Source organism: Oncorhynchus keta, chromosome 12 (assembly GCF_023373465.1).
Source record: "Oncorhynchus keta strain PuntledgeMale-10-30-2019 chromosome 12, Oket_V2, whole genome shotgun sequence".
Taxonomy (NCBI): domain Eukaryota; kingdom Metazoa; phylum Chordata; class Actinopteri; order Salmoniformes; family Salmonidae; genus Oncorhynchus; species Oncorhynchus keta.
In genome coordinates, this window is record NC_068432.1 from 30,085,984 (window position 1) to 30,111,670 (window position 25,687).

The window sequence follows — 25,687 nt, forward strand, 5'->3', positions numbered from 1 at the left end:
TTGTAGGCCTGCACCAGGCTGGGAAGACTGAATATGCAATAGGTAAGCAGCTTGGTTTGAAGAAATCAACTGTGGGAGCAATTATTAGCAAATGGAAGACATACAAGACCACTGATAATCTCCCTCGATCTGGGGCTCCACGCAAGATCTCACCCCGTGGGGTCAAAATGATCACAAGAACGGTGAGCAAAATTCCCAGAACCACACGGGGGGAACTAGTGAACGACCTGCAGAGAGCTGGGACCAAAGTAACAAAGCCTACCATCAGTAACACACTACGCCGCCAGGGACTCAAATCCTGCAGTGCTAGACGTGTCCAGGCCCGTCTAAAGTTTGCTAGAGAGCATTTGGATGATCCAGAAGAAGATTGGGAGAATGTCATATGGTCAGATGAAACCAAAATATAACTTTTTGGTAAAAACTCAACTCGTCGTGTTTGGAGGACAAAGAATGCTGAGTTGCATCCAAAGAACCCCATACCTACTGTGAAGCATGGGGGTAGAAACATCATGCTTTGGGCTGTTTTTCTGCAAAGGGACCAGGACGACTGATCCGTGTAAAGGAAAGAATGAATGGGGCCATGTATCGTGAGATTTTGAGTGAAAACCTCCTTCCATCAGCAAGGGCATTGAAGATGAAACGTGGCTGGGTCTTTCAGCATGACAAAGATCCCAAACACACCGCCCGGGCAACGATTTCAAGGTCCTGGAGTGGCCTAGCCAGTCTCCAGATGTCAACCCCATAGAAAATCTTTGGAGGGAGTTGAAAGTCCATGTTGCCCAGCAACAGCCCCAAAACATCACTGCTCTAGAGGAGATCTGCATGGAGGAATGGGCCAAAATACCAGCAACAGTGTGTGAAAACCTTGTGAAGACTTACAGAAAACATTTGACCTCTGTCATTGCCAACAAAGGGTATATAAGCATTGAGATAAACTTTTGTTATTGACCAAATACTTATTTTCCACCATAATTTGCAAATAAATTCATAAAAAATCCTACAATGTGATTTTCTGGATTTTTTTTCTCATTTTGTCTGTCATAGTTGAAGTGTACCTATGATGAAAATTACAGGCGTCTCTCATATTTTTAAGTGGGAGAACGTGCACAATTGGTGGCTGACTAACTACTTTTTTGCCCCACTGTATGTACTTGGGAGTCATTATTGGGAGTCATTATACTCTAGAAAACTGCTTGCCACTGCATTTTTCGATTCGATCCTTCCTTTTATCAGTGATTAGTCAGCAACTTGTAAAAGTAGAGGGATCACTACATTATTTTCATAAACATATTACAGAATACAATTACAGCTTTCAGACACCCCCCATTATGTGCTATTAGACTGTCAGGACTTGTTCATTTGTGGCAAACAAAAAATTAAGCAATAAGATAATCTATTCTAAATGATTAAAACCTGAGAATAGCCCTTTATGAAATGGTATTGATATTGAGATGTGGAGAGATAGAGAGGCATTCTTACAACAGCGGGGAGAAATTAGATGATGAAGCAAAAAACTAAAACCACCTGAGCCGGTCTACAGTTACAGGAGAAGATAAGACACACAGCTAAAGATCAGAGAGAGCTATCCCCCCCTCTCTCTTTTATACACATCCGTACTCTGTCTTTTTTCTATCATTCCTTTGCCTGCCCTCTCTCTCTCTCCCATTATGTTCCTGTACTTTGGGATTGCAGTGTGGGGAGTCAGTAGAAGTCTGGACCTCACAGCTCATGTCAGGAATCAGGAGTGGACCTAAAGGTCTCTACTCTTCTACTTCAGCTGCTCGGCTCAATTGGACCTTTATTATTGTAATTATTAGCTAACCGGATGGATATCTGACTGACCTCACTTTGAAAATAGTGACTGGACATTCAAAAGTAGGCAGCTGCAGGTAATGGCCAGTAAAGCATATTTCTGCTTCTGTGAGCAATTTAGTTGCATTGTGATCTATTATTCATTAGGAATGTTATTTCCTGCGTCATGAACTATTTATGGAAAGTCTTCAGGGGGGGTGTGGAGAACTTTTCATTAGCCATCTACACATTTCCATTTCGGATAAAATGTATTAGACACACGAGGTACTGTATGTATATGTTTTTTTGCCTTTCATCTGTCAGTTAAAGTACTTTCTGCTTTTGGTCTAAAACTTCTGCTAAGTGTATGTTCTGAAAATCTGTTGAAATAGGGAAGTTTTCAAGAAGTACTGGGACACATCAGTGTGTTGGGACTGGGACAAGTAGATGTGGTCCAAGATGCAGCGGATAGAGCAGAGAGAGGTGTACTTTAACATTAACTTCATCCCAGTTAAAAGCAAGATCAATGCAATAGGAAGTGGAGGGAATTAAAGTGTGTGTGTGTGTGTGTGTGTGTGTGTGTGTGTGTGTGTGTGTGTGTGTGTGTGTGTGTGTGTGTGTGTGTGTGTGTGTGTGTGTGTGTGTGTGTGTGTGTGTGTGTGTGTGTGTGTGTGTGTGTGTGTGTGTGTGTGTGTGTGTGTGTGTGTGTGTGTGTGTGTGTGTGTGTGTGTGTGTGTGTGTGTGTGTGTGTGTGTGTGTGTGTGTGTGTGTGTGTGTGTGTGTGTGTGTGTGTGTGTGTGTGTGTGTGTGTGTGTGTGTGTGTGTGTGTGTGTGTGTGTGTGTGTGTGTGTGTGTGTGTGTGTGTGTGTGTGTGTGTGTGTGTGTGTGTGTGTGTGTGTGTGTGTGTGTGTGTGTGTGTGTGTGTGTGTGTGTGTGTGTGTGTGTGTGTGTGTGTGTGTTCTGCTGTCCGGTCTCCTCCCCAGAGAATAACTGCAGCAGTGCTGGGAACGCTTCCAGACCTGAGGGGGGGAAGAAAAAAAAACAATTTTACTGCAGATCTCAGCCTGGGTCTACAGTCATCAAATATGCACGCATGCACACACTCACATGCACCACATTTATCCCTCATACCGTATACATTCAACATACTTATATTCACAACCATGCATCATCAAGAGGCACCCTCAGTCTAAAACACACACATCCTTGGATGAGTAGGTGTCCTCTGCCGTTACTGCAGCACGGCGTCTGCTCCAGAGGGAGGAGATGAGCACACACCGATTTACTGCAGCCAAAGAGCACGCACAAACACGTATACACTCACATACACACACACACCCTCACGTATACACTCACATACACACACACACCCTCACGTATACACTCACATACACACACACACCCTCACGTATACACTCACATACACACACACACCCTCACGTATACACTCACATACACACACACACCCTCACGTATACACTCACATACACACACACACCCTCACGTATACACTCACATACACACACACACCCTCACGTATACACTCACATACACACACACACCCTCACGTATACACTCACATACACACACACACCCTCACGTATACACTCACATACACACACACACCCTCACGTATACACTCACATACACACACACCCTCACGTATACACTCACATACACACACACACCCTCACGTATACACTCACATACACACACACACCCTCACGTATACACACGCACTATTATAAGCACATTCTAGTTGCCTACTTACAAATACGAAGTATATCACTTTGGGCTTAGGACATGCAACTGCAAACCAGGCATTCCATCTTGAGGACACACACACACATGCACAGCTGCACACGCATAGACTTTAGCATAAGTACCGACAACGTTAGCATTACTAGCTAAGTACCTGCAATGTTAACATTAAAGTAAGGGTAAGCCATTAACAGACTGTGATAAGTATGATTCAAGACGCTCACAAGATGAATGCATGACCTAAAGTGTTGCAACAGATCACTGATTCCCTCCTTTCCTCTCTCTGTCTCTCGCTCCCTCTTCCTCTCTTTGCCCTTTACTCAAGGTCAAGGTCACTGACTCATTTGCTTCAACTTTATAAATGATTCAGTTCTCAACAAAAAAAACACAAGAACCTACACTTAGTGTAACTCACAATAATCAGGAAAAGCGAATGTCACAGTATATCAAGCACATTTAAAAAGTATATTCAGTGTAGACTGATTCAAATATTGTATCTTGATGGCTTCCTGTGTAATGTATTTATAATGATGTATAAATGTATTTCTGACTGTGTACTGTATGTATAAGGTAAATCAAAGTTTATGGCAGAGTTCACCAACAGGCTGCCCTCGAGATTATTTTGGCACGAGGTTGGTTTTATTTGCTTGTGGCATGTATTCATGGATGCCAAAGGAAGCCAGGTTTCCCTCAAAAAAATGTACCAAGAAGAAAATAACAAAAAACATATAAAATAATTTGTCACAATCAGCCTCATTTGTCAGAGGCTGATTGTTTCTGACTGGAGAAAGCATCCAGGTGAGCGAAACAGTGCCCCTCTGTCTCTGTATGTTAAGACCATCTATCTGACAATGTCTGGTCATAAAGAGCATGACATTTTTTTAAAACCTTTATTTAACTAGGCAAGTCAGTTAAGAACAATTTTTTATTTTCAATGACAGCCTATGAACAGTGGGTTATCTGCCTTGTTCAGGGGCAAAACAAACAGACTTTTACCTTGTCAGCTCAGGGATTCAATCTTATAAGGGAGAGTCCTTAAAGTTACCTCATCAGCTTAGTCGGTATTTATAGGGTACTGTTCATAATGTAACCTCATTAGCATAGCAGGTATTTATTTGGTAGCATTTATATACTGTAAAAACACCAGGAAATCAGCTCCAAGTGATTATAATTTTGGAAATCTGTTCTCAAGTATTCCCACGCATGCTAGAGATGCAAGTGATCGTATGCAAATGTAAGCAAGGTTTGAAATGATTATATTTTAGACAGATATATTTGTTTAGGGTTCTTGCGGTCAATTTGCAGTCTATTTGTAAATCTGATGTAATTATGTTCCGGCCCCCCGACCATCAACCCAAGAAAAAAAATCGGCCCGCAGCTGAATCGAGTTGATGATCCCTGGTTTGTGGTGTTGTGTGAATAGTCTTCTATTCCACCTCCAGTGTGTGAAGTGTCTACTAAATCAGAGTGCGTATCAATTGGCAGCAGCTTTTATTTCAGCTCAACAAAGCCCTGCAGTCACAGAGCCAGTAGCAGGTCCTCACGTCACTGGGCTAGTCAAAGACACACTAAACCAGCTTTTCTCCATATTCTTCGCTATTACACAACACCTGCTTGCTGACACACCCAAGCCTGGCCTGAACCCAGTTTGTTGATGCGGTTGTCTCTACAACATGAAAGCTACACACATGAAATATGTGTACAGTAAAAAGTACAAATTATACTTCTGGTGGTGTTTAAAATGGCACGCAACATGACACAAGGGGGCGCCCTCTTTCAGAAAACTGATCATTATCGACAGTGTACGGGTGGGTGGGTCTCCATCACTACATTAACACACCCACTGCCTTGAATGTTTATATGCCTTCAAATCCTGCACCATACTACAGGAAGTGACATTGCTCAATCCGTCTCCAAGGTTAACAGTAGTGTAGCGTGTCATTGTTGCCATTCATTCTTGTGTTTTCTGGTTTAGGAAGTTAGATCTGAGTGAATGAGTGACACACAGTCAGGCAGGATTCTGTGGGTGGACGGTGACAAGGTGTGGGGGAATGATAGGCAGCCAATGTTCTGAAGTGATAGGATAAACCATGGCTCATACTCCCTTTGTATCACTGTCATCTCTCCCTTTAATGCCCCAATCTCTATACTGTATCTATCTTGTTAAAACAAATGTAGGTTATGAAAGTTCAATGAAGAAGGCTGGTCTGAATGGCTTGTCACTAGTAAAAATAATAATTCACATTGCTTCCTATCTCATTAGCATAGCAGGTAGTTATTTGGTAGCATTTATAGTATTACCCCTTAAGCATTGAAGGTATCTGTCGTAATGTTTATAATGTTACCCTAATCAGCATAGCAGGTATTTATTGATAGTGTCATGTTCTCATTCACATATCATCACACCTTTATTTGTAGCAAATGTGCCGACTGTCACACACCTAGTAACTTCAGCCTATAAGCATGGCACGCTAAGGCAACTTCACCACTCTTGCTATGGGCTCACTCATACAATAAACACTTTCCTTTCTTTCAACCAATGGGCATAAATCTAGGGGGGTATATGTCAACTCAAACCTTGAGTCTCCCACTTGTTTTGTAGCAACAATCTTCCAACGACCTTCCACCTCCACCAACTGAAGGCCCGTAAACAGATTCCCGTTCTCCTAGTGGGGGAGGCAACCAGTCATCAGCATCTGGCTCTGAGGTGCACTTCTCAGAGACAAGGCCTACCCCAAACTATTCCATAAAATTCCATATGGTATTCTGTCTCTGTTGTCATTCAGTTAAGCCTGTGCTTAATTGTACTTCATAGTCTTACAGGCAAGTCTGATTTGCAATGTATATATACACTGAACAAAAATATAAAGCACATGTGAAGTGTTGGTCCTATTTTTCATGAGCTGAAATAAAATACCAAACTTTTCCATACACACAAAAGGCTTATTTCTCCCAAATTGTGTGCGCAAATTTGTTCACATTCCTGTTTGTGAGCATTTCTCCATTGCCAAGATAATCTATCCACCTGACAGGTGTTGCATATCAAGAAGCTGATTAAACAGCATGATTATTACACAGGTGCACCTTGTGCTGGGGGACAATAAAGGGCCACTCTAAAATTGTGAAGTTGTCACACAACACAATGCTACAGATATCTCATGTTTTGAGGGAGTGTGCAATTGGCATGCTGACTGCAGGAATGTCCACCAGAGCTGTTGCCAGAGAATTTAATGTTAATTTCCTTACTATAAGCCGCCGCCAACGTCATTTTAGAGAATTTGGCAGCATGTCCAACTGGCCTCACAAACGGGGATGGTGTGTATGGTGTTGTGTGGGCGGGCGGTTTTCTGAACAGAGTGCCCCATGGTGGCGGTGGGGTTGTGGTATGGGCTACCGACAATGAACCAATTGCATTTTATCGATCGCAATTAGAATTCCCAAAGATACCGTGATGAGATCCTGAGGCCCAATGTGAGGCCCATTTTTTGTGACCAACAAATGCATATCTGTATTCCCAATCATGTGAAATCCATAGATTAGGGCAAAATTAATTGATTTCAATTGACCAATTTCCTCATGTGAACTGTAACTCCGTAAAATCTATGAAATTGTTGCATGTTGCGTTTATATTTGGTGCAAATAATCAAATTAAAAACATCCATTATTGAAAATGAGTAAATAAAATAAAGCTCTACCTTATAAGACATGCGATAAAATGTGTTTACAAGTACATGTATGATATACGTCTATAGGCCTGATCACCAATGATGATTAGATAGCCTATAAGGAGGAGGTCAGTGACCTAGCAGTGTGGTGCCAGGACAACAACCTTTCCCTCAACATCAGCAAGACAAAGGAGCTTATCGTGGACTAGAGGAAACGAAGCACGAGCATGCCCCTATCCACATCGATGGGGCTGTAGTGGAGCGGGTCAAGAGCTTCAAGTTTCTTGATGTCCACATCACTAAGAATTAACATGGTCCACACACACCAACGCAGGTCCACACACACCATATGTACATACAGCATCTACCTCGAACCCCTGAACATCGACTCTGTACTAGTACCTCGTCTATATAGCCAAGTTATCATCACGAATTGTGTATTTATCCTTCATGTTATCTTTCTATTATTCTTCTCTATGCATTGTTGGGAAGGACCCATAAGTAAGCATTTCACTGTTAGTCTACACCTGTTGTTTACTAAACATGTGAAAAATAACATTTGATTTGATCAGGAGAACGCAGTTTCCAGTCAACACCATAGGGTGTTATGGGGCTGGCTGGAGGCAGGATTTGATCAGATAGGACAGACATCAGATAACTGTAGAGCCAAAAGGCAGGAGACCTGAACCAGCACCTCGTCTCCGGCTAGAATGGACTGATGATGTCTTCATGTTTGGGCCAGTGACATCTTCATGTTTCTCCTAAACTGAAAGCCATACTTGTGTACTGTAGGAATGAGCGGCAGGATCCACCGGGTAGGACCATATGACCATCTCTCAAACACTGTTAGGAGTGTTCGTTCTCTCTCTCTCAGCACAGTGGGATACAACATGGCCATCACAGTCACAATCCATGTCTATGTGCATCAGATGAGGAAGATTCAAACATAATACAGCCTTGACCTCCAGTGTCATTCAGAATCACATAGCTCTTCCAGTCTCATCAGTAGGTGAAGACGCATAATCAATTTAACCACCAAAATCAATAGCTACGTCATTATGATGAAAATAAAAGGATTGAGTACTATACACTCATTGATCCTGCCAATATTGATATTTGGTCTAATTGTGGCCAATAAAAGCTTTACTGCTAACATTCCACCCTCTTTGCTCAAGGCTTTTCCAGCCCTATCTGTACCTGGCTTAGTCATCCTCTACACACACACACGCACCCACGCACGCACGCACGCACGCACGCACGCACACACACACACACACACACGCGCGCGCGCGCACGCGATAGTGTATGGATTTGGACAGCAGCGAGGGCCCTGCATTGATGTACCAGATTTCCATAGGCAAGAAAGAAAGTAAGAAAGAGGGGGAAGGAAACCTTTGAGACCACAACACCCATGATCCTCAGCATGGACCCAGAAAGAGACAGATGGAACGGCTTCCTTCAATGGACACGTTGGGCACATCAGATCACAAAAACTACATAACACATGGAAAACAGGCTTCTTGGAATTGTGGGGTTCTTCTTCTGCATTCAAAGGTGATTGACAGTTTTATGTCCAGCAGTAATAGGCAGTAATTTATGCTGTCATTGTTGCAGGAAGCAGGAGTGTGTTAGTCACTGAAAGCTCCTGGCCCAGGAAAGCTTCCACAAGCCCTATTTACCTTGAGCTTAGCCCTTAGCCACCCCTAGATACAGGGCTTCCACCAGCACTAGCCCTTACTGTAGCCTACCCCAGATAAATTAGGGTTTCACTGACTAAATTCACAACGGGACCTTAATCATAACCATAGAACACACTCACAAATCTGCTGCCAAATACATTTACATTATTCCCAAATGAATGTATGGGCCATTAGCTCAGTTATAATGTTGATTATTCAAGTGTTAAAATAATTCTGTAAATGAATTTAGAACAAAATGGCTACCAAACCAAATGTAATGAAACAGATGCCACCACATCAAGAGACTGCTGCTGGTGTCATTTCAGCCATAGTAGTCATCATACTACATAGTCAAAATACAATCACATAGTAGGATTTGGCGGTACGCCGTATATACCGTATCCCGGGGTATTTCGAAACAACATCAGTATGATTTTACAATAGTGTCAATAATGTTTTTTGTTTTTATAAATTTGAATATTAGTACTTTTTAAATAAATACCTGCATTCAACTTGTGCACTAGGTAATAGATAAAGGAGAACGTGTTAACCATTATGAAGCTTTTGGGAACTAGTACTGACTAGTTCCCAAAACAGCTGTTTGAGCAAGTCAAGTGTGTTTGTTTACAAAGATAGACGATGAGCAAAATGGGAGCTTCGTGAGGTGAGTCACCCCTACAGCACAACTTAAGTGAAGTGATCAAGTTACAGCTGTTTGCCAGATAAGCATCTTATAACTACTAAGTTAACTATCTAAGATGTACCAAATAAATTATTTCCAGCTGGGTCCTGCTACTTTACTAATGCCAGCTAAGTGGCTACCCTTAGCTTGCAAGATCAAGCTTCTTGGTAACAGCAGCAGACACGATCCCGTCCTGAAATAAGATCCCTGCTGTCTAATATATATTTTGTGCATGCTGCATTTCGAGATACTTGCATAACTTTAGGAGCTGGGTTGTTAATAGTAAAATGTTCGCAAGCGTTCGTTAGCATTTACCTAGCATCCGCTATGGGGATTCCTTAGTACTTTTTCATTTTGTTAGCATTCTGACAAGTGATGTTTTTTGGGGGGGGGTTTACATTTGAAAAGAAAATACTGTATATCCTGGGATGGCACAGTCAACCCAATCACATAGTTGTCTGTAAAAAACATTAAGTTCATAAAACAGTACCTGACATTAAAACTAGTGGAATGTACAGAGATCCCTAATACTCATATTGAGGGAGGGATGAGTGGAGGGTAGAAGAAATGCATCAGTCCATCCAAAATAGTGGTCCAAAATAGTGGTCCTGGACTGGCCAGCCCCTCCAGTCAGAGACCAGTCCGTCCTGACAGAACGCCTCCCCACACCAGTCAGCAGAGGTAGAGAGGGAGACACGCCCCTGACCCTTGACCCATCACCACACTGTAGGGTCCTTACGCTCCTTCTCACTGGCCTTCAGCTTTTTCTCCTGTAGGATGTTGGCCTGCAACTCTCTCTCCTGTAGAACCCTGGCCTGTAGCTCTCTCTCCTGCAGCTCTCTGGTTTCCTGCAGTTTCCTCCCCTGCAGCTCCATGTCTGTGTTGGCATGGCGGTTGCGGTACTTGAACACCATGAAGAGACCCAGCAGCACCAGGACTATGGCGATGGATCCTCCGATGGCTGCAGCCAGGATGCCTATATCAGAGATGGAGACTGGAAGGAGCAGCACAGCCAGCACACACACACACACACAAAACAATACATTAGTCCATGCTAAGGTTTCTATGCAACACACCAGTGTGAGTGAGTGACTGACTGACTGACTGACCTTTGTGGACAACCCTGAGGGTGACCTCTCCATTGATGCCGTGGACGTCGGGCAGGTTGCGGACCTGGCAGGTGTAGGTCCCGTTGAAGGTGAAGGGGACTTCATGCAGACTGATGGAGGCGTCCTGTCTCAGGATGTCCCCTGACCACACTGCATGGCCCTTAAACCGCCCCTCTGTAGGGGGGTATGCCATCTCCTGGTAGTAAAACACCTGACACACACACACAATTATGCACTGCTCTAAAATGTTGATGTTTTAGGTAATACTCTGCTAAAAAAAAGCCTCCATGTCTATCCAGTAGTCAATCTGGTTTACGAGGCTAATCCAGTCTCCCTCCTAATTCAGACACCTTCCTTGTTTGACAACTGTTAGTTCTGCTTTCAGTGTGGAAAGGACACCTACCGACTCCTCAGCTCCCTGGTTCAGGGGGCGGAAGTTCCAGGAGACAGCCACAGAGGAGTGGGACACTGGGTGTTTGGACTTAAAGGTGCACTTCAATCTCACTTCTGTCCCGTTCAACGCCTCCACCTCCTTGGATGTGAAAATCTCCATCCCAACGACTCGCAGCACACCTGACACACAGAGTGGACCCAATGAGACACGTAAGCACAGCTTACTGTGTTAACACTACATTATATACACAATAACCCTGAGAGTAGCATGAGCAAGCACCTTATCAAAGTCCTCACAGAACTTTCAGAGCACACTATTAAACACAGAAAAATTGATTTTGCAGACTCATGTGTACACATGATGACCATGAAATGGTTGATAGTGGTTTCCGCAACAACCATGTCTATTTACACATCTTCATTCTAAACTTGGTCCGCTCTCTTCAGTAAACACAGCCTCGACTTCCAAAAAGTGAAGTTGTTCGTTGACTACACTTTTCAAATCCCTGGAGCTGTAGCGTAGCTCAGTAATATGTGTACCCTCCCTCAAACGCTTCAACCTGTACTCAGTCAAACCCTTCAAGCATGTTATCTCGCCTACAGTACTTTGTGCAGTCCAGTGTGAACCAATCACCATAATGAGCTGAGCTAGAGTTATAAATCACACCCGAACACAAACTGAATGAACATATAAACTATTAAAAAATATATCAAATTAGAAAGCAGGTGGTTTGGCCCTCCATTGATTCACTCAGCACGAGGGCTTCACAGACCCGAAATTCTGAGATTCGGCCCGGGTTGGGTCCGGGTCCTAAATTCAGACTTCTGTCTCTGATCTGGGTCGGGTCAAATATAATTTCCATGGGTCTTAATTTGCAATTAAAATTGCCTACTGGACCCGATTGGACTCATCCTCAGTTAATGGAATGTGTGTGAGGTGATGAGAACTGCGCAAGCTTGTTATCCGTGTCAGCCATTTGCAACTCAATAAAATGTATAGCTTATGTCCAGCTGAAACTGGTTCCGGCTGCTCACCTCACATGTGCCTGCTGCCGAGGAGGGAGAGAGAGCGAGTGAAAGGAGCCGTGGCTACTGTTGATTGAGAATTTGGCAGCATTTTTCATTGAATTAAAACAAAAGTAAGAGGAGAAAGAGTATAGTGAAAAGAAAACCCAGAGACAAGTTTTATTTGTATTGGTTTTTTAAAAATGTTATACTTAATTTGATATTTTATAAACAATACAAAACATAGTCGTGGCCAAAAGTTTTGAGAATGACACAACTGCCACGAAGGATTGCTCCATCATGCTGGAAAAGGCATATCATCGAATAGATATGTGAAAAACACCTTGAGGATGATTCTAAACAATGTTTGCCATGTTTCTGTCGATATTATGGAGTTAATTTGGAAAAAAGTTTGCCGTTGTAGTGAATAAATTTTCGTTTTTTTTTCTTAGACAAAAGTGATGAACAAAACGGAGCGATTTCTCCTACACAAATAATATTTTTGGACAAAATTAACATCAAATCAAATTTTATTTGTCACATACACATGGTTAGAGTGTAGCGAAATGCTTGTGCTTCTAGTTCCGACAATGCAGTAATAACCAACAAGTAATCTAGCTAACAATTCCAAAACTACTACCTTATAGACACAAGTGTAAGGGGATAAAGAATATGTACATAAAGATATATGAATGAGTGATGGTACAGAGCGGCATAGGCAAGATACAGTAGATGGTATTGAGGGCAGTATATACATATGAGATGAGTAGGTAAACAAAGTGGCATAGTTAAAGTGGCTAGTGATACATGTATTACATAAGGATGCAGTAGATGATATAGAGTACAGTATATACGTATACATATGAGATTAATAATGTAGGGTATGTAAACATTATATTAGGTAGCATTGTTTAAAGTGGCTAGTGATATATTTTATATCATTTCCCATCATCTAACTGAGAGTCTCCTCATTGAAAACATCCAAAGTTCTTCAAAGGTAAATTATTTAATTTGGTTGCTTTTCTTATTTTTGTGAAAATGTTGCCTGCTGCCAGCACAGCCTAGCATAGCATTATGCCATGCTAAACTTACACAAATGCTTGTCTAGCGTTGGCTGTAACGCATATTTTGAAAATCTGAGATGACAGTGTTGTTAACAAAAGGCTAAGCTTGTGTTTGAATATATTTATTTCATTTAATTTGCGATTTTCATGAATAGGAAACGTTGCGTTATGGTAATGAGCTTGAGGCTATGATTACGCTCCCGGATACGGGATTGCTCGACGCTAGAGGTTAATGATCCGATAAATGGTTGATTTAGGTGCAATCTTACTGGCAGCAATATCCTTGCCTGTGAAGCCCTTTTTGTGCAAAGCAATGATGATGGCACGTGTTTCCTTGCAGGTAACCATGGTTGACAGAGGAAGAACAATTATTCCAAGCACCACCCTCCTTTTGAAGCTTCCAGTCTGTTATTCAAACTCAATCACCATGACAGAGTGATCTCCAGCCTTGTCCTCGTCAACACTCACGCCTGTGTTAACGAGAGAATCACTGACATGATGGAATCACTGGTCCTTTTGCGGCAGGGCTGAAATGCAGTGGAAATGTTTTTGGGGGATTCAGTTCATTTGCATGGCAAAGAGGGACTTTGCAATTCATCTGATCACTCTTCATAACATTCTGGAGTATATGCAAATTGCCATCATACATACGGAGGCAGCAGACTTTGTGAAAATTCATATTTGTGTCATTCTCAAAACTTTTGGCCACGACTGTACACATGACATCATACAAATATCAACTACATCACACTTGCCCAGACCCACTAGCACCCCACATCTCCAGCTTCCGCATCGCTGTACGCCACATGGCCTCAAACTGTACCATTTTGTTATTTCTCTCCGTAGCCCACACACTTTCAATTTTTAGATAAAGCATTTGACTTTTCCATTGTGTGAATGATGGAGGATTGGTTGATTTCCAGTTAAGTATATATGTTGTTTTTAAGATGATTGACAAGATAAGTATTGTCCAACCCATCGGGTATCTCACTTCACCCTCATATGCCAGGTCTTGAAATGCATACAGGCAGATTAAAAGGCAATTGACATTGTAAAAATTTAATAAAAACATTTCCTTCTGACAGCCAACTTTATAACTCCACTCATAACTTTTGGACGTTATAATACTCCCTGAAGTCATGGATTATTGAGTCCTTATTAGTTTTACAGTTTTGATATTGTAGTGGATTAAGATGAGAAGACCGTTGGCATGGCCAAATGGACTGCGAGCACTATTAAGGTTGAAGCAGTTTCACTTACTTTCGTATTCATTATAATGATTATTATTAGAGGTCGGCATGGCCGATTAATTAGGCCCATTTCAAGTTTTCATAACAAATCGGTAATCTGCATTTTTAGACGCTGATTATGGCCGATTACATTGCACTCTACGAGGAGACTGCATGGCAGGCTGACCACCTGTTATGTGAGTGCAGCAAGTAGACAAGGTAAGTTACTAGCTAGCATTAAACTTGTCTTATAAAAAAAACAATCTTAACAATCACTAGTGAACTACACATGGTTGATGATATTACTAGTTTAACTAGCTTGTCCTGCGTTGCAAATAATCAATGTGGTGCCTGTTAACTTATCATTGAATCACAGTCTACTTCGCCAAACGGGTGATGGTGTACCTAACCATGAACATCAATGCCTTTCTTAAAATCAATACACAATTATATATTTTTAAACCTGCATATTTAGTTCAAAGAAATTAATGTTGGCAGGCAATATTAACTAGAGAAATTGTGTCACTTTTCTTGCGTTCTGTGAAGCAGAGTCAGGGTATATGCAGCAGTTTGGGCCGCCTGGCTCGTCGCGAACTGTGTGAAGACCATTTCTTCCAAAACCGTAATTCATTTGCCAGAATTTTACAGAATTATGACATAACATTGAAGGTTGTGCAATGTAACAGGAATATTTAGACTGATGGATGCCACCAGTTAGATAAAATATGGAACGGTTCCGTATTTCACTGAAAGAATAAACGTTTTGTTTTCGAGATGATAGTTTCTGGATTTGACCATATTAATGTCAAGGCTAGTATTTCTGTGTGTTTATTAGATTATAATTAAGTCTTTGATTTGATATTTGATAGAGCAGTCTGACTGAGAGGTGGTAGGCAGCAGTAGGCTCGTAATCATTCATTCAAACAGCACTTTCTTGCATTTGCCAGCAGCTCTTCGCAATGCTTGAAGCACAGCGCTATTTATGACTTCAAGCCTATCAACTCCCGAGATTAGGCTGGCAATACTATAGTGCCTATAAGAACATCCAATAGTCAAAGGTATATGAAATACAAATGGTATAGAGAGAAATAGTCCTTTAAATTTCTATAATAACTACAACCTAAAACTTCTAAACTGGGAATATTGAAGACTCGTGTTAAAAGGAATCACCAGCTTTCATATGTTCTCATGTTCTGAGCAAGGAACTTAAAGGTTAGCTTTTTTTACATGGCACATATTGCACTTTTACTTTGTTTTGAGCCATTTTCTTTGGCAAAATTAGGTTCCAACTGTAATGTTGTGTTTGGCGCAATATAGGGCAACAAGCACTCAAACCATAAAAATGTAAAACCAAAGAGGGAGTGAGATGCAAAAAACTTACACGCCCACATCATAGCTAAGAGTGGGCGACAGCTCATTGCTCACTCTGACACACTGAGTTCTGCCTTCAAGGTATGATTTCATCCATCTCAAGGCATCAGGGGAAAAGTTGAACTTTGACAATTTTGTGATGAGAATCTCATGGTTAACAGTATCAAAAGCCTTCCTTAGGTCCAGAAACACAGCCCCAACAATGCCCCCTTTGTCCATCTTGGACGTCACATTTTCCAGAAGAAAGCAGTTGGCCGTTTCTGTGGAGTGTTTCACTCTGAAGCCAAACTGCATGGAGTGTAATGTGAAAGGGCTGTTGTTGAGGTGGGCAATCAGTTGTCGTGCTACACACTTTTCAACAACCTTTGACACCGCAGGTAGTATACTAATGGGCCTGTAGTTACTCACGTTAGCAGGGTCGCCTGATTTAAAGACGGCCGTTATTATGGCCGACTTCCATACCCTTGGAAAAACCCAGAGACCAATAGACATGTTGGTGACCTTAGTAATGGGGCCAATGAGTGACTCTTTGTAGTTTTTAAGAAAAGGTAGAGTCCAGCCCAAACACATCTTTGGCTTTAGAGTTCTTTAGTGAGCTAATCACCTTGTTCACCTTTGATGAAGACAGGTTGAGCAGGTTGAGCATCATTTACTAGCACTGAGCCCAAGAAACCAGTGGAGGGGTTCTGTGTCAGTACCCTGACAGAGTCAATTAAGTAGGAATTGAAGGCTATTGCTATTTCGACTGCATCCTGTGTTAGATTGTTATTCACCATGATTGCTGCATGATTGTCTTTCCCTGTTAACATTTTTAGATTCTCCCAGATCAATTTAGAATTTCCCTTTGCTTCACCAATTATGTTAATAAAAAAGTTTGCCTTGGCCTGTCTGATTTCTTTCATCACCTTATTTCTAAACATGGGAAACCTACGTCTGTCATGCTCTAATTTGGATTTTAGGGCTATTTTTAGAGCATAATCTCGTTCTTTCAACAATTTCCAGATTTCTCCATTTAGCCAAGGAAGAGTGCTCTTTTGGCCAGGTTTGGATTTGATTTTCTTTAGGAAACCATTTATTGTAGTCTGGATTGTGGATAGAAAAACCTGATTATCAGCTTCCACATCTGTATAGGACAAGAGATCATTCCAGTTAATTCCCTTAATTGCGTTTTCAAAATAGTTTAATTCACTCTTAGGTATTCTTAGTTGATCCGGCTTTCTAACAGTAGAGAGGTTAAACCTGCTCTTAGACAGCTTTCTGGCTATAAGTGTCAGATTATGATCAGATAGCCCAGTAACCATATTGAATGATTTAGTCACCCTCTCTGGTTTATTATTGAACACCAAATCAATCTGTGTTTTAGAGCAACAAGTCACCCTGGTTGGTCCTTTAACTAGCTGTGTAAGGTCAAAGGTATTAGTGACCCGTTTGAGGGTTTTCCTACAAAACTTGTCTTCATAATTCATATTAAAATCTCCCATTAAGATGACCTCTTTCACAAAGTCACATTCCCTAAGCATGTTATTAAACTGATCAAATAACACACTTTTGGTGGAAGGCCTGTACATTCCAATAAGAGTAAAAGACATTTGGGGAGACAGTGTAACATTCAGGCCAATACATTCTAGTTCATTATCACATGACCACTCAATTTGTTTACATCGGATATGTTCTTTAATGTAAATCATCACACCCCCTCCTCTTCCTTCAATCCTGTCTCTCCTGGAAACATTGTAGCCAATCACAATCAAAGCAGCATATGGAGAGTTTTTATGGAGCCATGTCTCTGAGAGGCAGAGGAAGTCAAGGTTGGAGTCTGTGAGTAGATGTTGAATTTGATCACTTTTTGGAATGACACTACGAATGTTCAAGTGCCCCCCTAGTAGTCCCTTGGGCTTAGCTCGTGGGTCCTAGATGACTTGAGAGTGATTGACACATTGTTTTCTGACGGCTGGGTTTAGACCGTTTTGATTAGGGGCAGTTCGGTAGCGCAATTAACAATCCCTCCCGCCTGCACTGGATGCGGAGAACTAATTAAAACAGTCTTCTTGGGTATGACACTACAAGCTTGGCACACCTGTATTTGGGGTGTTTCTCCCATTCTTCTCTGAAGATCCTCTCAAGCTCTGTCAGGTTGGATGGAGAGCGTCGATGCACAGCTATTCTCAGGTCTCTCAAGGACATTCAGAGACTTGTCCCGAAGCCACTCCTGTGTTGTCTTGGCTGTGTGCTTTGGGTCATTGTCCTATTGAAAGGTGAACCTTCACCCCAGTCTAAGGTCCTAAGCACTCTGGAGCAGGTTTTCATCAAGGATCTCACTGTACTTTGCTAGATTCTCCCAGTCCCTGCCACTTAAAAACATCCCTACAGCACGATGCTGCCACCCCATGCTTCACCGTAGGGATGGTGCCAGGTTTCCTCCAGATGTGACGCTTGGCATTCAGGTCAAAGAGTTCAATCTTGGTTTCATCAGACCAGAGAATCTTGTTTCTCATGGGCCGAGAGTCTTAAGGTGCCTTTTTGAAAACTCCAAAACGGACTGTCATGTGGCTTTTACTGAGGAGTGGATTCCATCTGGCCACTCTACCATAAAGGCCTGATCGCCGACAGCTGAACGGTGATGATTTTAATATGCTACACATCAAAACACAACCAATACTATTTTTGTAATTGGTTTCAGGCAGATTTTAAGGGCACGTAACTGTGGATCATTTGGCCAATAGGCCTATCGCTTGTTTATTTATGGCACTGACAGCGCCCAGTCAGAGGTGTCTTTCTCTCTCTCTACTCACTCAGTCCCAAACCAGCACTGGTCTGTTTGGGTCTTTTTTTCCCCACGTGCCTTTTCGGAACGGGTCTGACTATCCTCGGGTCCACTCGCAACAGACCTCCGTCTAATTTCTTTTTTATAGAAATAGGGTCAGGTGGAAAACCCACGGACAGGTCCAACTTTTGAAGACCTCTACTCAGCATTCCATTGTGTTTATATTTGGCAGTCTGTGTGTGTGTGTGTCACTGTCTGGTTAATGATACCGGCAGGTGGCTGGTTAATTATTGTAGGTCTTCAGTCCAGAGGTCCACGTATGAGAGCCTGAACCAGCCAGGAAGTATAAAAGGATTCTGATAAAGGTTAAAAAAAAACTTTAAAAAACATCAAGTGTTCTGGCAAACATGAAATCTTCCATCTGTACCCATTGGCACCACTCTGAAGTGTCGATTAGATTTATCTCCTTCAGGAGTTCGGCAGGGTAGGGGCTCGAGACAAACAGGGATTAATACCAGCCATGTGCATTCCTTTTTCCTTCATGCTCTGCCTCATTGCCCTGGTAGCCCTGTGTTATGGATTAAAACAGTCAGTCACTCTAAATCCTATCCACCCTGTCATGTCCATGGGCAGACAAGCAAAAGATCAGTAAAAAACACTGTAGAAAGTATCTGAGCTGAGGAAACCATCCTGGCAAATCGCTGTATGGTAATAAACTACATTCACTACCCTAGAGTAGACATGACAGCACTAAAATCAATCAACCCGATGGCTGAGCTTCACTTCCCAGACAGACTTCAGAAAGGCCCCTCTCTGCGCTCCCTGATTGGATGGAATTCATGTGATGACAGATGTGTTGTATTATTCAAACTAGAGCAGCAACACGTTAGTACTTTGAGTACAGGGAGGAGAGATAGTCCTCTTTAGGCCACTTTACAATAGTGCATCTAAATCTTTTAAGGGGGGTGAGAAGGATTACTTATCCTATCCTAGGTATTCCTTAAAGAGGTGGGGTTTCAGGTGTCTCCGGAAGGTGGTGATTGACTCCGCTGTCCTGGCGTCGTGAGGGAGTTTGTTCCACCATTGGGGGGCCAGAGCAGCAAACAGTTTTGACTGGGCTGAGCGGGAACTGTACTTCCTCAGTGGTAGGGAGGCGAGCAGGTCAGAGGTGGATGAACGCAGTGCCCTTGTTTGGGTGTAGGGCCTGATCAGAGCCTGGAGGTACTGAGGTGCCGTTCCCCTCACAGCTCCGTAGGCAAGCACCATGGTCTTGTAGCGGATGCGAGCTTCAACTGGAAGCCAGTGGAGAGAGCGGAGGAGCGGGGTGACGTGAGAGAGAACTTGGGAAGGTTGAACACCAGACGGGCTGCGGCGTTCTGGATGAGTTGTAGGGGTTTAATGGCACAGGCAGGGAGCCCAGCCAACAGCGAGTTGCAGTAATCCAGACGGGAGATGACAAGTGCCTGGATTAGGACCTGCGCCGCTTCCTGTGTGAGGCAGGGTCGTACTCTGCGGATGTTGTAGAGCATGAACTTACAGGAACGGGCCACCGCCTTGATGTTAGTTGAGAACGACAGGGTGTTGTCCAGGATCACGCCAAGGTTCTTAGCGCTCTGGGAGGAGGACACAGTGGAGTTGTCAACCGTGATGGCGAGATCATGGAACGGGCAGTCCTTCCCCGGGAGGAAGAGCAGCTCCATCTTGCCGAGGTTCAGCTTGAGGTGGTGATCCGTCATCCACACTGATATGTCTGCCAGACATGCAGAGATGCGATTCGCCACCTGGTCATCAGAAGGGGGAAAGGAGAAGATTAATTGTGTGTCGTCTGCATAGCAATGATAGGAGAGACCATGTGAGGTTATGACAGAGCCAAGTGACTTGGTGTATAGCGAGAATAGGAGAGGGCCTAGAACAGAGCCCTGGGGACACCAGTGGTGAGAGCGCGTGGTGAGGAGACAGATTCTCGCCACGCCACCTGGTAGGAGCGACCTGTCAGGTAGGACGCAATCCAAGCGTGGGCCGCGCCGGAGATGCCCAACTCGGAGAGGGTGGAGAGGAGGATCTGATGGTTCACAGTATCGAAGGCAGCCGATAGGTCTAGAAGGATGAGAGCAGAGGAGAGAGAGTTAGCTTTAGCAGTGCGGAGCGCCTCCGTGATGCAGAGAAGAGCAGTCTCAGTTGAATGACTAGTCTTGAAACCTGACTGATTTGGATCAAGGTCATTCTGAGAGAGATAGCGGTAGAGCTGGCCAAGGACGGCACGTTCAAGAGTTTTGGAGAGAAAAGAAAGAAGGGATACTGGTCTGTAGTTGTTGACATCGGAGGGATCGAGTGTAGGTTTTCAGAAGGGGTGCAACTCTCGCTCTCTTGAGGACGGAAGGGACGTAGCCAGCGGTCAGGGATGAGTTGATGAGCGAGGTGAGGTAAGGGAGAAGGTCTCCGGAAATGGTCTGGAGAAGAGAGGAGGGGATAGGGTCGAGCGGGCAGGTTGTTGGGCGGCCGGCCGTCACAAGACGCAAGATTTCATCTGGAGAGAGAGGGGAGAAAGAGGTCAGAGCACAGGGTAGGGCAGTGTGAGCAGAACCAGCGGTGTCGTTTGACTTAGCAAACGAGGATCGGATGTCGTCGACCTTCTTTTCAAAATGGTTGACGAAGTCATCTGCAGAGAGGGGAGGAGGGGGGGAGGAGGATTCAGGAGGGAGGAGAAGGTGGCAAAGAGCTTCCTAGGGTTAGAGGCAGATGCTTGGAATTTAGAGTGGTAGAAAGTGGCTTTAGCAGCAGAGACAGAGGAGGAAAATGTAGAGAGGAGGGAGTGAAAGGATACCAGGTCCGCAGGGAGGCGAGTTTTCCTCCATTTCCGCTCGGCTGCCCGGAGCCCTGTTCTGTGAGCTCGCAATGAGTCGTCGAGCCACGGAGCGGGAGGGGAGGACCGAGCCGGCCTGGAGGATAGGGGACATAGAGAGTCAAAGGATGCAGAAAGGGAGGAGAGGAGGGTTGAGGAGGCAGAATCAGGAGATAGGTTGGAGAAGGTTTGAGCAGAGGGAAGGGATGATAGGATGGAAGAGGAGAGAGTAGCGGGGGAGAGAGAGCGAAGGTTGGGACGGCGCAATACCATCCGAGTAGGGGCAGTGTGGGAAGTGTTGGATGAGAGCGAGAGGGAAAAGGATACAAGGTAGTGGTCGGAGACTTGGAGGGGAGTTGCAATGGGGTTAGTGGAAGAACAGCATCTAGTAAAGATGAGGTAGAGCGTATTGCCTGCCTTGTGAGTAGGGGGAAGGTGAGAGGGTGAGGTCAAAAGAGGAGAGGAGGAAAGAAGGAGGCAGAGAGGAATGAGTCAAAGGTAGACGTGGGGAGGTTAAAGTCGCCCAGAACTGTGAGAGGTGAGCCGTCCTCAGGAAAGGAGCTTATCAAGGCATCAAGCTCATTGATGAACTCTCCGAGGGAACCTGGAGGGCGATAAATGATAAGGATGTTAAGCTTGAAAGGGCTGGTAACTGTGACAGCATGGAATTCAAAGGAGGCGATAGACAGATGGGTAAGGGGAGAAAGAGAGAATGACCACTTGGGAGAGATGAGGATCCCGGTGCCACCACCCCGCTGACCAGAAGCTCTCGGGGTGTGCGAGAAAACGTGGGCGGACGAGGAGAGAGCAGTAGGAGTAGCAGTGTTATCTGTGGTGATCCATGTTTCCGTCAGTGCCAAGAAGTTGAGGGACTGGAGGGAGGCATAGGCTGAGATGAACTCTGCCTTGTTGGCCGCAGATCGGCAGTTCCAGAGGCTACCGGAGACCTGGAACTCCACGTGGGTCGTGCGCGCTGGGACCACCAGATTAGGGTGGCCGCGGCCACGCGGTGTGGAGCGTTTGTATGGTCTGTGCAGAGAGGAGAGAACAGGGATAGACAGACACATAGGCTACAGAAGAGGCTACGCTAATGCAAGGAGATTGGAATGACAAGTGGACTACACGTCTCGAGTGTTCAGAAAGTTGAGCTTACGTAGCAAGAATCTTATTGACTAAAATGATTAAAATGATACAGTACTGCTGAAGTAGGCTAGCTGGCAGTGGCTGCGTTGTTGACACTACACTAATCAAGTCGTTCCGTTGAGTGTAATAGTTTCTACAGTGCTACTATTCGGGGGCTAGCTGGCTAGCTAGCAGTGTTGATTACGTTACGTTGCGTTAAAAGAACGACTATAGCTGGCTAGCTAACCTAGAAAATCGCTCTAGACTACACAATTATCTTTGATACAAGGACGGCTATGTAGCCTATTTCTATGCGCACATAGGCGCGCGTGCTCCTATTACGCACAACGAGGATAACAGAGGCACGGAACTCCGACATAACCCAGGAAATATGAACAAAAGGAAACCATTGAATTAAATAAACAGAACTCCTACCCCATGAATCTTATGAACGGTCATGTGCACAATAAACATTGCGTCCACTCAAAGGGAACGAAATGGTTGGCTAAATGAAAATGTATTGTAGGCCTATCAAACATGAAATGTCTACATGTTGTAATAAAAGGTACCAGGATGGAATGAAACGCTAGCAATTATTTTAGTATTAGATATAGATTTACCACACAGGGCCAATGAATTTAAACATGTGAAAGCAAGAGCAAACATTTCAACAAGAGAAAAAAAAACTCCATTGGCTGGTGTTTGGAGAGAGGCGCCTATGCTGAGTCTTTTCCACAGTAATAACTCATTTTAAACAAATTCCAAATGAAAGCTTCATAAGTAAATCATCAATTTCAAGCAATTGTTACATACCATGGTGCTTGCCTACGGAGCTGTGAGGGGAACGGCACCTCAGTACCTCCAGGCTCTGATCAGGCCCTACACCCAAACAAGGGCACTGCGTTCATCCACCTCTGGCCTGCTCGCCTCCCTACCACTGAGGAAGTACAGTTCCCGCTCAGCCCAGTCAAAACTGCTCGCTGCTCTGGCCCCCCAATGGTGGAACAAACTCCCTCACGACGCCAGGACAGCGGAGTCAATCACCACCTTCCGGAGACACCTGAAACCCCACCTCTTTAAGGAATACCTAGGATAGGATAAAGTAATCCTTCTCACCCCCCCCCCCTTAAAAGATTTAGATGCACTATTGTAAAGTGGCTGTTCCACTGGATGTCATAAGGTGAATGCACCAATTTGTAAGTCGCTCTGGATAAGAGCGTCTGCTAAATGACTTAAATGTAAAATGTAAATGCAAAATACCAGTAGGCCTATGCTAGTATTTGTTTCCCCACTGCTGATGAGCTTGCAAAGTAAACAGTTAATATTCTTGATCACCAACATTGTTTTGAGCTGCATATTTATTTAATATTTATAGGACTATTTCTCTCTATACCATTTGTATTTCATATATCTTTGACTATTGGATGTTCTTATAGGCACTATAGTATTGCCAGTGTAACAGTATAGCTTCCGTCCCCCTCCTCGCCCCTACCTGGGCTCGAACCAGGAACACATCGACAACAGCCACACTCGAAGCAGCGTTACCCATCGCCCCACAAAAGCCGCGGAATAACTACTCCAAATCTAAAAGCGAGTGACATTTGAAACAATATTAGCGCACACCCAGCTAACTAGCTAGCCATTTCACATTGGTTACACCAGCCATTAGGCTGATAGGCTTGAAGTCATAAACAGCGCTGTGCTTGCGAAGAACTGCTGGCAAAACGCACGAAAGTGCTGTTTGAATGAATGATTACGGGCCTGCTGTTGCTCAGTCATACTGCTCTATCAAATCAGACTTAATTATAACATAATAACACACAGAAATACGACCCTTTGGTCATTAATAGGATCGAATCCGGAAACTATAATTTCAAAAACAAAACGTTTACATCAAATCTCCTCAGAGTTTGGATATTAATAGCGACATGTGCAACACCATTTCCCCCAATATTTTATTTAAATAAATTAAATAAGACCACTAGACTTAGCTTTTAAGTATTACTTACTAAAGAATTTCTAAATCAAACTGATTAAATGGATTGTAATACATTTGCGTGAAACCCTATGCCATAATCTTCTACCAGGCACCCCATGGGAGGGCCATTTACCCTGGTACTTAAAAAGAAAAACACCCCTTTTCTAAAAGCAATATTTTATGAAATGGCAAAAAAAGTGTAAACTGTAGCCATTTGTTTCCCTTTATAGTTTATTTGCCTTAACATGACCTTCTTCCTATATATACTTTTTCTAAACGTTGCTTTGTGTCAGAAATGAGACATTGTTCTTAGGGGAGGTAGTTACTTCCTAGTACCCTGAATTGGCTTTAATCCACAAGACTCTGTAGCACAAAATGAGTGACAAAACATTACAAAACCTGGCAAGATCATTTCAAGTCTCAAGTAATTTTATGTTCTATTAAGTGGAGTCTCAAGTCATCAAATGTGTGACTCGAGTCCACAACTGGACAGTGGTGTCAATGTGATTCGTGAGCAAGATGACTGCTGGAGCCTCTGATCAATGTTTTGACTGAATAATAATAGGCCTAAGTGTTCATGTAAAGCTATAAATTATCAACAATATTCATTTGATTTACTTGATCATACAGAATAGCGACTAATTGACATAGGACTGAACACAGAAATTAATGAAGTAACTTCGAACTCACCTGGCACTACGAATAAACCCATAAGCGCGAGGAACTGTTGCCATGTCCGATACATTGGATTGTCAGTTTGTCCAGGCCTCAAATACACCGAAAAACGTTCAAAGAGTTACTAGAAACCTCCAAAAGTGAACGTTTTAAGGATAATTCAGGCGAATACATCGACAGGTTTTTGATAAAGAATCCTAGCTCTTGGACTCGGAAGTTTGAAACTCAAAGGCTGTGTGCGTGCACTCGGGCTGTAGGCGGAGTCAGCATTACACACCTTTTGCCTTTGGCGGACTGGTGGGAGGCGAACGCTGTTGTAAAGCATGTTTGAGTAAAACATGTTTTTATCCCCCCAAATCTGTGCAAAGTATTAATACTGCTGGCCTACCTTTACTTGTATCCTAGACTTGTAGTCATTTGTATTCATATCAATCATAACCACTGATTTCACCTATGACCCAAAAATGCAGATACTGCAATCTGCCTTTGAATGACCTTAAACAACTGCACTGAACAAAAATATAAACTCAACATGTAAAGTGTTGGTTGAAAAAAAG

At 43.4% G+C, this 25,687-nt stretch overlaps 1 protein-coding gene across 3 annotated transcripts; it reads right to left on the reverse strand.

Annotated features, from left to right (window-relative positions):
• Window positions 1–2,698: 2,698 nt before the first annotated feature.
• Window positions 2,699–25,387, reverse strand: LOC118391275 (myelin protein zero-like protein 2). Of its 3 annotated transcripts, XR_004827105.2 has the most exons (5): window positions 25,146–25,387; window positions 11,091–11,260; window positions 10,688–10,898; window positions 10,069–10,572; window positions 2,699–2,810 (listed from the first exon to the last, which is right to left on the reverse strand). XR_004827105.2 is itself a non-coding variant. In XM_035782508.2 (4 exons), exons 1-4 carry the CDS (start codon window positions 25,198–25,200, stop codon window positions 10,295–10,297), a joined length of 714 nt encoding a protein of 237 aa, XP_035638401.1. In that variant the 5' UTR covers window positions 25,201–25,387; the 3' UTR covers window positions 4,464–10,294. The 3 variants fall into 3 exon arrangements, 2 of the variants coding, with proteins under 2 accessions (XP_035638401.1, XP_052313953.1); XM_035782508.2 differs by lacking the exon at window positions 2,699–2,810 and having other exon boundaries at window positions 4,464–10,572; XM_052457993.1 differs by lacking the exons at window positions 2,699–2,810; window positions 10,069–10,572; window positions 10,688–10,898; window positions 11,091–11,260 and adding an exon at window positions 12,782–20,294.
• Window positions 25,388–25,687: the final 300 nt, after the last annotated feature.